Source organism: Schistocerca piceifrons, chromosome 4 (assembly GCF_021461385.2).
Source record: "Schistocerca piceifrons isolate TAMUIC-IGC-003096 chromosome 4, iqSchPice1.1, whole genome shotgun sequence".
In the NCBI taxonomy this organism is placed as follows: domain Eukaryota; kingdom Metazoa; phylum Arthropoda; class Insecta; order Orthoptera; family Acrididae; genus Schistocerca; species Schistocerca piceifrons.
Window position 1 is genome coordinate 726,544,254 of NC_060141.1, and position 16,474 is coordinate 726,560,727.

Below are 16,474 nucleotides of genomic sequence, written 5' to 3' on the forward strand. Positions count from 1 at the left end.
TCAGCCAATAGCAATGTAACTGTTAAGTAGCGCGAACACATAAATAGGAAAAATTAATGCTTTAAATTAATATACATAGTGTTGCTACAAGAAAAGAAAAGTTTCACGTATAATATTGGTCTCGAAGATTAATAAGCTGCAAGACAAGCTAAGCTTTCACATATAATGTTGATCTTTTTTGCGTGTGTTATGCTTTAAGCTACATCACACAAATGTGTCAGTAAAATTTTTAACAATGACATAAATGTCTTATCTTCTGGGCTCGAAATTATTCTAAATGGTACTCCTCAAAGAGTTGCTTTTTAAATGAGAGTCAAATGTTCTGTGATTTAAGAAATTCATCGTACATTCTTGCACATAGTTCATCTTGCGTAAAAGGAAATTTACTTTGAAAGTAACACTTTTCAAACAACCATTCGCAATATTTTCCCTTAACCTATTTAATAGGTTCATTTCAGAGAGTGCCAGATAACAGGCGTTACTGCGCTTGTGCAGCTACCATGACGCATGAATCCCATATGTTCGTACGTGTAAAACATTAAAAGATCTTACATTATGTCATAAAAAAAAACAAGGCATTAGAGGATGCCCCAGAGCATCAGAATTTCATGAATTATAGTAAAATTTGGCTTAAGGTGTACATTCGTAAGTCCAGATTCAGATGTAAATTTTCTTGGACTACCAGTACCATGTTATCTCATGTTTGGTTATTTATTATGGCATAATGCCATAGGTGTTATATGAAAATGTGTACTTGAAATGCAGCGAACAGTTGAAACTAGCCAATAGTGCAGAATTAAACACTTTGTTTCGGATAAATTGACTGCCTCGGCGGGAAAGATTAATCAAAGCCAAATTTCTTTAGCAAACCAACAAAAATAACTTTGTTGTTCTGCAAGGCAATTAATGCTTGACTGTCAGAAAGGTGAAAATGAAATAAAATCTGAAACTTAAAACATATTTCAGCCTTCCGTAATTATGTGAATGTATTTTAATTCACTTGATAGCTCCCAGCCATAGAAATTCGTTTTGTTTTCATTTGACGTGAGAGCAATGAACGAAGAGGAACCAGCAAAATCACTAAACGTAAACACAGGTCACATGAAGACTACCCACCTCAAGACTGCTCTGTTAATTAGTCCCGGACCTATGGTATTTCCGAACTGGGGCAATACTAGATAATGGCCCCCCCTCCCTCGAGGGTTTTAGGTAAGACATCAATAATTTAAAAAAAATCAGCTTTCAAAAATATGTTCAGTTTGTAGCACACACCTTTCTGAAGTGTGTTTTCTCAATGTTTGCTATTTAAATGAAACAGGCCTGCTTAATATTGCAACAATTTTAACACACATCAAATAAACGAGACTGTTTTGGCACAAATGGTCATTTTTATAACACAAATATAATATAATTCCCCAAGTACCAATATCAAATGCCTATTAGGTCTACCAAAAACAAAAGGTTTTATATTGGGAAATAGTTTCACATTTCTCTAGCTTCTGAAGCATGAGATATTTCACGAAATTTTTATATAAATTTGGAATCATCATATTCATCCATAATTTGTGTGATGTCCCTGTTTCTTCGCCATCCCCGTTCCAACAAATGATCTTCTCATCACTAATTCTGTAACTATTCCCGTCAGTGTCAAAACTTATTCTCCGGTTAACTTCACTAACCCTGCCACAATCACCGTTTTAGTTATCCAGTGTGTATTCTCCAGTTAGGCATTATTACCTGTTCGTACAATGCGTTTTCCGTGCTACTCCCAGAATAAAACTTTAGCAGCTGCTACCCGGGGCCTGTACAACTGGCCCTTACTAGTGTAGCGGTCTGGCCAAACATTTTCTGTCAAAATTTCATTTTCTTGGATACACCGAGAAGATAACATGTAACACTGCTTACTTGTTATTCCTGTTAGTCTTTTATTTCTACTCTGGTAGTCTGAATCTCTGGATTTCACTAGTAATTATAACAATGCTGATCATTCGCAAACCACCGACTCCATTGGCATTCACCCATTTGGCTTTATTCCGCTCAGCTCGTATAGCCCCGTCCCCTTTTGTCTGCAGTAAGGTTTATTTCTAGATGCCACTGAGATTCCCCTGGCAGAGACATCATGTGCACTGCTCATGCATTCAAAAATCAACCTACGATTCATTCAGAAATCAACATAGAATTTGTTCAAAAACCAACAGGGATGCTTTTCAAAATCATATGAATAATCCGATAAACCAACGTGCGCTGGATGCTAGGTGCTTTGTGAAACAAGGTCTTTTTCCTCGAGAATATGAATTTGCCACACCCCCACCCTCCCCATGAAATTGCCCCCCCCCCCCCCCCCCCCCCCCGAGATCCGGGACTGTTGCCCATGTATGAATCTGGCAGCTTAGGCGCACCAGTAAAATTTTTCCGGGTAGCATCTTGCTGCTATTGCTTATACAACTCACCTGCCACACTTGTGTAGCCAGAAGCAGGAGAAGATGCTAGTCACACGCGAATCTACAGCGCATGTGCATGAGCTTGCTCGCGACTGCTCAAATGAATCTAATGTAAGCAGTTGTGACATCATGCTCATCATAGGCAATTTGTTGTTATGAAGCATTGCATAGTCTTTCTAAAGCATTTGCCACAATTTACTGGTGGCAGACGCTTGTATAAGCACTGTGTTTTTTTGTTGTATATGGCGCATTTCCTTAGCAAGTTTTATTTTCATTTTTTTCTCTTGTTCATGTTTTATTGCTCCAGTATTATTCTGTAATAGCGAGATACAGTAATAGCCTTTGTTAGAGTATTGGTTCTAACCAGTTAAAGTTACAAAAACTTAACTGAAAACTAAAGCAAACAAAAATTCCTGGAATCCTGAAAAATTCCCGGGTTTTTCCCAGTTTTCTCCAGGATGAAAAAATTCCCAGGTTTTTCCCGGATCTCCCGGTTGTCCTGGGTCGTATACACCCTGTATAAAATGAAATAAAATGTAACAGAGTTATAGAAATGTTGAATACTGCTTTTGGTGAGTCTGCTATGCATAAAACAAGAGTTCATGAATGGTATATGCATTTCCAAGATGGCTATTAAGAAGCTGAGGATGACAAACATTCTGGACACTGCAGTACATCATCAACACATGGAAACAGTGCACGAAGTAATTATGAAAATTGCCGAATCACAATCAGATAAGTTGCTGATGATATTGACGTATCATGTGGCTCATGCCACAAAATATTTTCCTATGTTCTGGGTATGAAATGTGTGAGAGAAAACATTATGCCAAATATGTTGAAATTAGAGCAAAAAACAGTGGCAGGTAGAAGTTGCTCAGGGCAGGTAGAAGTTGCTCAGGAGTTGCTAAATGAAGTCAACAACAATGAAAACTACTGATATGTGTCAGAACAGGTGATGAAACATGGGTGTAGGGGCATGATATCAAAACTAAGGCTCAAATGTGCCACGGGAGGCATCCTGGAGTGTCAAGAGCAAAAGAAGTGCAGAAAAAATTGTGAGTGTGGTTTAACATGAAGGTTCTGCTCACTGTTTTCTTTGATTTTAATGGCATAGTACACCACAAGTTCTAGGCAAAATGTCAATCAACAAGGAGTATTAGCTGCAAGTTCAACGCAGTTTGTGGGAAGGAATTAAAAAAGCTCAGGTTTGTGGCGTAGCAATTTATGGCTTTTGCACCATGATAATGCACCTCCTCACACTTCACTTCATTGTTTGTTCATAATTTTTTTGGTGAAAACAACACTGCATTGATAATGATATTCCCCATACATGGCCCATGCAACTTTTTTCTGTTTCTTAAAAAAGAGAACCTTTAGGGCTATCGCTATACCAGCTTAGATGAGAGTAAATGTTAATTACTGAATGAGTGTTATCACAAACATCGAGTTTCAGAAGTGTTTCGGGGATTAGAAGAGTGCTGGCGTAAGAGTATAATATCTAATAAGGACTACTCTGAAGGAGATAACATAAGTGTAGATGAATAAATAAAATTATTTCCAAGAGATGAAAATTCCCGATGAATTTTTGTCTCATATCATATTTCAAAATCCTGTTCTAATAATACTGAAGCCCAAACTTTTCTGAACATGATAACGTTCTTGGGATTTCCATATTCACATTTTTAAAGGAAATATTCTAAGTTTAAACTTTTCTTAAATACATTATAAATGGCAGCAATTTACAAGTTATGTGTACTTGCTGCCTTGGCTTAAAAATAGCTGTCTGGTAGGAGCATAAGCAACAAACACATGTAACAACGCAACTTGCAGCATCTGAAGAAAATGACTTGGTTGGCCACAAAAAAACCACAGCTGTTACCTGGAAGTACATTATTCTACATCTCCATTTACATCTACATCTATACTTTGAAGGCCACCATATGGCGTGATGTGGATGGTACTATGTACCGCAACTAATCATTTCCTTTCCCGTTCCACAAGCAAACAGAGAGAGGAAAAATGACCATCTATAAGCCTTCATATGAGCCCTAATTTCTCTTATCTTCATGGTCCTTACACAAAATGTATGTTGATGGCAAGTAAAATTGTTCTAAAGTTAGCTTCAAGTCCTGGTTCTCTAAATTTTCTCAGTAGTGTTCCTCAAAAAGAAAATTGCCTCCCTCCAGAGATTCCGATATCAGTTCCAAAAGCATCTCTGTAATACTGGCGTGTTGATTGAACCTAAAGGTAACAAATCCAGCAACACGCCTCTGAATTGCTTCAATGCCTTCCATTAATCCGACCTCGTGGGGATCCCAAACACTTGAGCAGTACTCAAGAATGGGTTGAATTAATGTACTATTTACAATCCCCTTTGAAGATGATTCACACTTTCCTAAAACTCTCCCAATAAAATGAAAGTCAACCATTTACCTTCCCTATTACAGTCCCTATATGCTCGTTCCCTTCCATATCGCTTTGCAGTGTTATGCCTAGATATCTAATCGATGTGACTAAGTAGGACAGCACATTACTGATACTGTATCCATAAATTACGGATTTATTTTTCCTGCTCATCTGAATTAACTTAAATTTCTCTACATTCAGATCTAGCTCACATTCATCGTACCAACTAGAAATACTGTCCAGTTATCTTGTATTATACTGCATTCATTCAATGACGACACCTTCCCAAATATCACAGCGCACCAAACAGCCACAGACTGCTGTTCAAGCTGTCTGTCAGAACATTTATTTACATAAAGAATAGTAGTAGTCCTATCACGGTCCCATGGGGCACTCCTGGCAATACCCTTGCCTCTGATGAACATTCGTCATCGACAGCAACATACAGGGCCATCTTACTTAAGAAGTTGGGATCTGGATAAATTGAAAAAACCATTGGTTCTTGAAAGTTTTAATGGGAGCATTAGCAACAACTGTCTAAAGCGGGGGAAAGGAGTAAAACTGTAGATGAATTGGTAATTTTGAGAGATGAAATAGTGAAGGCGGCAAAGTATCAAAGATACCAAAAGACAATGCAAAGTAGAAATCCTTGGATAACATAAGATCAGACAATGGAAACCCCAGCATGGAATAATGTCAATACTATGAAAAGAACAGATTGCTACTTACCATATAGCAGAGATGTAAGTCGCAGATAGGCACAACAGAAAGACTGTCAAACAAGTAAGCTTTTGGCCAGAAAGGCTGTCAGCCAGGCCAGATAACACGAGATGTAGAATTTAACTGATGGAAGGCGGAACTACAAATAAGAGAAGGAAAAATAGTGAGAACATGAACTGAAGGAAACGAATGAAAGAAGAATCTGCATGGTAGAATTTTGCACAGAGAATACTTTAATCATTGCTAACACTTGGTTTAAGAATCATGAAAGAAGGCTGTGCATGTGGAAGACACCTGGGGACAATGGAAGCTTTCAGATTGGTTATATAATGGCAAGACATTCCGAAAGCTAATTTTATATTCTAAGATGTCTGCAGGAGCAGATGCTAACTCTTACAATAATTTACTGTTTATCAACTGCAAGTGCAGAAACTGCAGATGGCAGGAAATTAATGTGATGGGACTTGGATAAATTGAAGACACCAGAGGTTGTTGAGAGTTGCAGAGGGAGTATCAAGCAATGATGGACTGAAACAGAGGGAATTAATATAATAGAAAACAACCGGTTAGCTTTGAGAGATGAAATAGTCCAAGTAGCAGACGACCACATGGATAAAAAGACAAGACATAGTAGAAATCATTAGATAACTCAGAAGACATTGAATTTAGTTGACAAAAAGAGAAAATATAAAAATGTAGCAAATGAAGCAGGCGAAAGGGAATACAGATGTCTAAAATACGAGACTGACAGAAAGTGCAAAATTACTAATCAGGAATAGCTAAAGAAGAAATGCAAAGCCATAAAAGCATGTATAACTCTGGGGAAGACAAATGATACTCACAGGACAACTAAAGATACCCTTGGATAAAACAGCAGTAGCTATTAAGAGCTCAGATGGGTAGCCAATAGAAAGGAAAGAAGGGAATGCTGAAAAGTAGCAGGAATATACAGGGCGTAACAGGCAAAATGATGTAGTGAACATCACATCAGTATTTACATCATTTGCAGACTAATAATTGTAGCTATTAAGACTAGTATGGTTTTGGGTTGGTTAGTAGCTCCAAGTATGTGTAGTAAGAGCAAGCCATTAATGCTTATTTTTCCTGGGCAGCAGATAAGGTGCTGAAGTGTGGGTGCATGGATGCATAATGGGTAGCTACACTGACAGCAGGCCACTTATTGGTGCGGTTGCGACCATGCAGAAAACATCAATTCATAAAGATTGTGGTGAGTTTGTGGGAAGACTGTTTGATGCAGAGACAAAGTGACCAACACACTGGTGTATTTACAAATTAAGGTATCACATAAAAAAATATCTGCATTTATATCTGGTACACCCTGTATAAAAGAGATGTGCAAATGGAAAAAAAAGAAAAAACTTCAATATAATATCATGGAAGGGAAGAGAAAGTAGATGAAGATGAGATAGGAGATTGGTACTGCAGGAGTACTGAGATCCTTGGGAGAACATATAAATGACAAAACCATTCCATATGGTATGCATGATTATGAGATAGGTGAAACACACTCAAACTTCACAAAGAATGTAATAATCCCAATTCCAAACCAGGAGGGAGCAGATGACATGTGAATATTCCCAAGCCATCAGTTTAATAAGTCAATGTTGCAAAATACTGATCTGAATTATTTTCAGAAGAATGGAAAAACGGGCAGAAACTAACCTCTGGGAATCTCAGTTTGAGTTCCTGAGAAATGTAGGAGCACATGATGTAGTACCAGCCCCACAACGTAGCTTAAAACATAGATTGAAGAAAGGCAAACCTATGTTTCTAGTACTTTTGGATTTAGAAAAAGATATCGACACTGTTGACTGGAATTCCTTCCTTGAAATTCTGAAGGAAACAGATAAAACACCAAGAATGAAAGGTTTTCTACAACTAATATAGAAACCAGATTGCAGTTAATATGAGTCAAACAACATGAAATGGAGCCAGTAGTTGAAAAGGGAGTGAGACAGATTCATAACCTATCTGCAATGTTATTGAATCTGTACATTTAGCATGCAGTAATGGAAACAAATGAGAAGTTTGGAACGGGAATTAATTTAGTTTAGGGAGAAGAAATAAAAACTTTAAGTGAATTTTATCCACAGCGGATGCTGTTGAACTCCGTAACTGTTCCTTTATAGGAACCAGTCACAATAAAAGTTTATTTATTTGTCACATGACCGGTTTCGGGCTTACATATAAGTACAGATATATTTTCGACAAATGCTGCCTTGCCACTTACAATTGTCCCACTTGTATCTGTTTAGTCATCATGGAGTGTGTCTTGAAAAGAGGTTAAAAGATTAAGATCAAGAAAAGTAAAACAAGGTTAATGGAATGTGGTTGAATTAATCAGCCACAGCCTGGGGGATGTTTCCGGAATGAGATTTGCACTCTGCAGCAGAGTGTGCACAGATAGCTCAGTTGGTAAAGCACCTGGCCGTGAAAGGCACAGGCCCTGAGTTTGAGTCTCGGTCAGGCACTCAGTTTTAATCTGCCAGGAAGTATCATATCAGCACACACACTGCTGCAGAGTGAAAATCTCATTCTGGAAACATCCCCCAGGCTGCAGCTAAGCCATGTCTCCGTAATATCCTTTCTTTCAGGAGTACTGGTTCTGCAAGGTTCGCAGGAGAGCTTCTGTAAAGTTTGGAAGGTAGGAGATGCGGTACTGGCAGAAGTAAAGCTGTGAGGATGGGGCGTGAGTCGTGCTTGGGTAGCTCAGTTGGTAGAGCACTTGCCCGCGAAAGGCAAAGGTCCCGAGTTCGAGTCTCGGTCCGGCACACAGTTTTAATCTGCCAGGAAGTTTCATATCAGCACACACTCTGCTGCAGAGTGAAAATCTCATTCTGGAAACACCACCCAGGCTGTGGCTAAGCCATGTCTCCGCAACATCCTTTCTTTCAGGAGTACTAGTTCTGCAAGGTTTGTAGGAGAGCTTCTGTAAAGTTTGGAAGGTAGGAGACAAGGAACTGGCAGAAGTAAGGCTGTGAGGACGAGGCATGAGTCGTGCTTGGGTAGCTCAGTTGGTAGAGCAGTTGCCCGCAAAAGGCAAAGGTCCCGAGTTTGAGTCTCGGTCCGGCACACAGTTTTAATCTGCCAGGAAGTTTCATATCAGCGCACACTCTGCTGCAGAGTGAAAATCTCATTCTGGAATGTTAAACTTATCTACATACGTTTCTCATTGATGCTGTACTAATGTTTGCAAATGTATTACTGGTCATTAGCTCCTATGGCAACAAAAGCCACAGATGTCTGCAAGAAACAGTATGTTTCTACATGTGCTGTACTAAAATGCAAGAGTTCTTGACCTTCCACCAAAATGAAGCATTTCATGTTGCAAGTTTGTGTGACAAGCACATGGCAGGCACTGCTCTGGGTGTGGGAGGACCCACCAGTCCAGCTGTTTTAACAGCATATATGTAGCCTGTATAGTATGATTTCTTCTACAGTTAATTTTGTTATCTGTTAAGCATTTCACATTATAGAGCAGTTCATGGAAAACTTGTGTTGCAGCACAACTCATGCCTTTTGAGTCAAAGTTAGCTCTAAAGAAAAGTAATGAACACAATGTTGTTCTCTTTTTCTTTTCATATGCATTTAGATTTACATAAACTGAAATGTGATGAATTATTTACAATACATTTTATTTAGAACATAGATACTACATTATAAAAGATGTATTTAAAACTGCTTACTTGTCAAGAGATGTCTACAAGATGAACAAGGAGTACAACATTTTTATGGTGTATTTTTAAAATGACTGGAGGAAGAAAAGGACAGGAGTTTTGTTGAAAGAATCGTTTTAGACATCTGCTGGGGTCATTCAGAAAAATGTGGAATACTTTATCTACAATAGGAACACTGATTCTGTCAATGAGTTCCAATAGTGATAAGAATATTTTATTGGAACCTCAGACATGCCGTAACTAAATTTGGTGAATTGTTTACAAGACAGCCTCATTGCACAACTTTGCGAATAACTCCACAACTTTGCGAATAACTCCATGCTAGATCAGCACAGAGCCATAACAAAAATGTTTTTGTGCCACGTGATTAGGTACATAACTTGGCTCTGCTTGCAATGTTATTTATATACAATCATCACTCATTTATTTGTTTATAAGCAAATGCAGCAGCACACCATTCAAAATCTGAAGAGACTCGTTAAGAGTGACACACTGAAGTTGTATTGATGGTAACACCCGAGATGAGAGGTACTCATTAGAATTCGTATAAGAAATGACTGGCTGAATAAAATCTTCTCACTATTCAAGCCCCATAAATTTGAACAAAATCCTTCAGGTTTTGATAGCTGTCTCCACTACTGTACTCAGGAGTGCAACTACTTACTGCCAGGGCTGGTACTGCATTCTAATCAAGAAGCCAAGGTAGCAACATCTGAAACCTTCCAAAGTAAGACCAAAGCAATGAATGTGCATCAAGCTCCAGTTCACCATGAGATTAAATGTCAGGTGGCAAGAAGACACAAAGCCACATCTGAAACTGTTGCTGCAGCAGCCTTAAAAATAACAACGATCCATCTTCATTTTAGCTAGGTGTCCAAAGCCCGCCCCTATGTCCAACTGAGTGTGTATTCCTGATGAGTTAAAATGATTACAATTTATTCTATTCTGGGTCACCTCTTTTATTATGGAATTACAATATGACGCACACAGGCCATGACTCTTGTATTTTCAAGTCATATTTTGTGTGTTGTCCATCCAACATTCAGCTCTCCAACTCCATTTGCTCTATGTGGTTAGGAGTGTTCAGAACACAACTAGTGACAGTTGGAATTTTTCAGTTTATGCAGATGTTGCCAGTTTTAAAGGGAACATCATAAAACTGGGCACTCTTATACTTACAAGGTTTTTAATGGGGCATAACACCCCAGATCTTGGAGGTTGGCTGAAACACTGGTCTCAATCCATACCCCTGAAGCATAGGTAATATTTTGCTGTCCAACGCTGCACAGCACAGAAGAAATGCTGCAGGCTTGGTCTCTTCTGCTGAGTCACAAAGCATCCTTTGTTGATGGCACCTGAAAGTATCAGCAATATCCTCCTTTCTGTAACATTTTCTATGAATATGAGCCTCAAATGCTGAAGTACAGCTTGTAGATAGTCGCTGTCGGAAACCATTTGCTCTCTGTACCAACATTAATTTATCTGTGAGCATGATGACGAAAACTGTTTGCATTCCGATATTGGTCTGTGTGGGTTGGTTTTCTATACACTAAATAACAAAGCCAAGAATCTGCCTTCCACAACACTACGACATTCAAAAAAGGTAGCTCACCATCCCTCTCCATCTCAAGAGTAAATTTATTCTTGAGATGAATCCTGTTGACAAGGTCCATAAACTTCTGCAGTGTACTTTTACTGTGAAGTTTTATCACCTTCTTGATCTCACCTCCTGATCTATTAATCAGTTATATTTTTTGCCTTTTTTTCTTTTTCTCCTTATTTTCTGGAAAGGGATGCTGACACTGAGGAAACCAGGTTGCAGTATCTAAAAGTAATATGTAATCTTAGTTACACACAACTTTTTTGGGGGAAACATGAAAATATTCTTACCTGTGTTAGGATCCAGGTGCTTCTCCTGAATCTGCACATCATCTGATTTCAATACCATATCTGCAGCATGGCCTGATGACTGAAGTTTATCCTTTCTCACTGTGTCTTTCAGTTCAGATCTGACTGATATTTTAAGTTTTGATGACTGCACATTCTGTAGAAATCACCAACAGAAAGAAACATGATATATAAAATAATATGTGGCCACATTATATTATCATTTATATATTTCACTTACTAAGGATAAGGTACTTATTATAATAAATAATATTACTATGTTATGTTACAATGATTAATGGAATTATTGATGTAAGATAGCAGCATATGAAACACAAGATATGAACTCAGCATAATATGCACACACATCACTATGCTGCAGTCAACAATATGTTTAATGTAATAGGTAACACAGCTGGTAGCATACTGTCAATAAGAAGAGTAGTGAGACCTTTCATCAACAAGCCCATGAATACATGCATTTTTTAAAACTACTCGTTTTATACTGGCTTCTCTTAATGTGATTGTAAATCACGTGAACAACAACAGACACAAGAAAATTCTCGTAAATCTCGCCAACCAATGACTCACAGTGAGAGTCAAGTCTGGTTTATAATACCACTACTAATCACAGTTGATCATGGACATGCTCTGAGAAGTGCTTTATGAATAGCAGTTTATAATTTTTCTCTGTACGTGGACAGCAATAATTCAGTCCCTAAATTAGATTAGCTAACAAGTAATTTCCATTCCATTGCAACAAGTAATTGTCCTACTTGATTACTTACACCTGTAGAATTTATTACATCCATCCTCTCACCTTACCATCTCCAAGAACTATTGCCCCCTATTTTCCCAGCCTCCCCCCCCCCCCCTCCCCTCTTTCTCTCCTCCCCTCTTCTCCGACTAAATAGTGAGTGAGTCAGCACACTAGCATATGCATCAATCTCGGCAATAATAAGGAAAAGAGGGAAGAGTGGGGGTGGGACATTACTAGGCATAGATACAAACACATCAGAGAGGTATATTGTGAATACAGCATATCACATTCTACATCTACATACATACTCCACAATCCACCATACGGTGCGTGGCGGAGGGTACCTCGTACCACAACTAGCATCTTCTCTCCCTGTTCCACTCCCAAACAGAACGAGGGAAAAATGACTGCCTATATGACACTGTATGAGCCCTAATCGCTCTTATCTTATCTTTGTGGTCTTTCCGTTAAATGTAAGTTGGCGGCAATAAAACTGTACTGCAGTCAGCCTCAAATGCTGGTTCTCTAAATTTCCTCAGTAGCAATTCATGAAAAGAACGCCTCCTATCCTCTAGAGACTCCCACCCGAGTTCCTGAAGCATTTCCGTAACACTCGCATGATGATCAAACCTAACAGTAACAAATCTAGCAGCCCGCCTCTGAATTGCTTCTATGTCCTCCCTCAATCCGACCTGATAGGGACCCCAAACGCTCGAGCAGTACTCAAGAATAGGTTGTAATATTGTTTTATAAGCGGTCTCCTTTACAGATGAACCACATCTTCCCAAAACTCTACCAATGAACCGAAGACGACTATCCCTCTTCCCCACAACTGCCATTACATGCTTGTCGCAACTCATATCGCTCTGCAATGTTCTACATCTACATCCATACTCCGCAAGCCTCCTGACGGTGTGTGGCGTAGGGTACCTTGAGTACCTCTATCGGTTCTCCCTTCTATTCCAGTCTCGTATTGTTCGTGGAAAGAAGGATTGTCGGTATGCCTCTGTGTGGGCTCTAATCTCTCTAATTTTATCCTCATGATCTTTCACAGGATATATATAGGAGGGAGCAATATACTGCTTGACTCCTTGGTGACGGTATGCTCATCAAACTTCAACAAAAGCCCGTACCAAGCTACTGAGCGCCTCTCCTGCAGAGTCTTCCACTGGAGTTTATCTATCATCTCTGTAACACTTTCGCGATTACTAAATGATCCTGTAACGAAGTGCGCTGCTCTCCGTTGGATCTTCTCTATCTCTTCTATCAACCCTGTCTGGTACAGATCCCACACTGCTGAGCAGTATTCAAGCAGCGGGTGAACAAGCGTACTGTAACCTACTTTCTTTGTTTTCGGATTGCATTTCCTTAGGATTCTTCCAATGAATCTCAGTCTGGCATCTGCTTTACCGACAATCAACTTTATATGATCATTCCATTTTAAATCACTCCTAATGCCTACTCCCAGATAATTTATGGAATTAACTGGTTCCAGATGCTGACCTGCTATATTGTAGCTAAATGACATGGGATCTTTCTTTCTATGTATTCGCAGCACATTACACTTGTCTACATTGAGATTCAATTGCCATTCCCTGCACCATGTGCCAATTCACTGCACATCCTCCTGCATTTCAGTACAATTTTCCATTGTTAAAACCTCTCGATATACCACAGCATCATCCGCAAAAAGCCTCAGTGAACTTCCGATGTCATCCACAAGGTCATTTATGTATATTGTGAATAGCAACGGTCCTATGACACCCCCCTGCGGCACACCTGAAATCACTCTCACTTCGGAAGACTTCTCTCCATTGAGAATGACATGCTGCGTTCTAGATCTAGGAACTCTTCAATCCAATCACACAACTTGTCTGATAGTCCATATGCTCTTACCTTGTTAATTAAACGACTGTGGGGAACTGTATCGAACACCTTGCGGAAGTCACGCGGAATGTTACGCCCAAATATTTAATCGACGTGACTGTATCAAGCGCTACACTACTAATGGGAGTATTCAAACATTACAGGATTCTTTTTCCTATTCATCTGCATTAATTTGCTTTTATCTATATTTAGAGTTAGCTGCCATTCTTTACACCAATCACAAATCCTGTCCAAGTCATCTTGTATCCTCCTACAGTCACTCAACGACGACACCTTCCCGTACACCACAGCATCATCAGCAAACAGCCGCACATTGCTATCCACCCTATCCAAAAGATCATTTATGTAGTTAGAAAACAATAGCGGACCTATCACACTTCCCTGGGGCACTCCAGATGATACCCTCACCTCCGATGAATACTCACCATCGAGGACAACGTACTGGGTTCTATTACTTAAGAAGACTTTGAGCCACGCACATACTTGGGAACCAATCCCATATGCTCGTACCATAGTTAGGAGTCTGCAGTGGGGCACCGAGTCAAACGCTTTCCGGAAGTCAAGGAATATGGCATCCGTCTGATACCCTTCATCCTTGGTTCGCAAGATATCATGTGAAAAAAAGGCGAGTTACGTTTCGCAGGGGCGATGCTTTCTAAAGCCATGCTGATGCATGGACAGCAACTTCTCTGTCTCAAGGAAATTCATTATATTCGAACTGAGAATATGTTCGAGAATCCTGCAACAAACCGATGCTAAGGATATTGGTCTGTAATTTTGAGGATCCGTCCTTCTACCCTTCTTATATACAGGCACCACCTGCACTTTTTTCCAGTCACTCGGGACTTTACGTTGGGCAAGAGATTCGCGGTAAATGCAAACGAAGTAAGGAGCCAATGCAGTAGAGTACTGAATTGGAATCCCATCAGGACCTGGCGATTTATTTATTTTCAACCCATTCAGCTGCTTCACTACCCCAGGGATGTCTATCACTATGTACTCCATATACGGGAATCTGTACGAGACTCAAACGGCAGTATGTTTGTACGATTCTCCTGCGTGAGAGATTTCTCAAATGCTAAATTTTAAATTTCAGATTTTGTTTTGCTGTCTTCCGTTGCCAGGCCAGACTGATCAGTGAGTGAGTGGATGGAAGCCTTCGACCCGCTTACTGATTTTATGTAAGACCAGAATTTCCTTGCGTTTTCAGCAAGATCTTTTGCTAAGGTATGACGGTGGTAGTGGTTCAATGCTTTGCGCATCGCTCTTTTTACAGCAGCACGAATCTCTACTAACTTCAACTTCATCTCCGCATACCACCCAACAGTGTGTGGCGGACGCCACTTTACGTGCCACTGTCATTACCTCCCTTTCCTGTTCCAGTCGCATATGGTTCGCGGGAAGAACGAATGCCGGAAAGCCTCCGTGCGTGCTCGAATCTCTCTAATTTTACATTCATGTCTCCTCGGGAGGTATAAGTAGGGGGAAGCAATATATTCGATACCTCATCTGGAAACGCACCGTCTCAAAACCTGGACAGCAAGCTAAACCGTGATGCAGAGTGCCTCTCTTGCAGAGTCTGCCACTTGAGTTTGCTAAACATCTCCGTAACGCTATCACGCTTACCAAATAACCCTGTGACGAAACGCGCCGCTCTTCTTAGGATATTTTCTATCTCCTCCGTCAACGCGACCTGGTTCAGATCCCACACTGATGAGCAATACTCAAGTATAGGTCGAACAAGTGTTTTGTAAGCCACCTCCTTTGTTGATGGACTACATTTTCTAAGGACTCTCCCAATGAATCTCAACCTGGTACCCGCCTTACCAACAATTAATTTTATATGATCATTCCACTTCAAATCGTTCCGCACGCATACTCCCAGATATTTTACAGAAGTAACTGCTACCAGTGTTTGTTCCGCTATCATATAATCATACAATAATAGATCCTTCTTTCTATGTATTCGCAATATATTACATTTGCCTATGTTAAGGGTCAGTTGCCACTCCCTGCACCAAGTGCCTATCCGCTGCAGATCTTCCTGCATTTCGCTGCATTTTCTAATGCTGCAACTTCTATGTATACTACAGCTCCATCCGCGAAAAGCCGCATGGAACTTGCGACACTATCTACTAGATCATTTAGATATATTGTGAAAAGCAATGGTCCCATAACACTCCCCTGTGGCACGCCAGAGGTTACTTTAACGTCTGTAGACGTCTCTCCATTGAGAACAACATGTTGTGTTCTGTTTGCTAAAAACTCTTCAATCCAGCCACACAGCTGGTCTGATATTCCGTAGGCTCTTACTTTGTTTATCAGGCGACAGTGCAGAACTGTATCAAATGGGAAGTCAAGGAAAATGGTATCTATCTGGGAGCCTGTATCTACAATTTTCTGGGTCTCATGAACAAATAAAGCGAGTTGGGTCTCACACGATCGCTGTTTCCGGAATCCATGTTGATTCCTACAGAGTAGATTCTGGGTTTCCAGAAACGAAATGATACGCGAGCAAAAAACATGTTCTAAAATTCTACAACAGATCGACGTCAGAGATATAGGTCTATAGTTTTGCGCACCTGCTCGACAATCCTTCTTGAAGACTGGAACTACCTGTGCTCTTTTCCAATCATTTAGAACCTTTCGTTCCTCTAGAGACTTGCGGTAAT

The 16,474-nt window shown here is 39.9% G+C and overlaps 1 protein-coding gene across 1 annotated transcript in view; it reads right to left on the minus strand.

Moving 5' to 3' along the window:
- LOC124795000 (serine/arginine repetitive matrix protein 2-like) overlaps nt 1-16,474 on the minus strand; it is a 388,873-nt gene that overhangs the window by 91,687 nt on the left and 280,712 nt on the right. Inside the window, exon 9 of the mRNA XM_047258754.1 lies at nt 11,159-11,312. Within this exon, the coding sequence (XP_047114710.1) occupies nt 11,159-11,312 (154 nt within the window). The remainder of the gene's footprint in view (nt 1-11,158; nt 11,313-16,474) is intronic.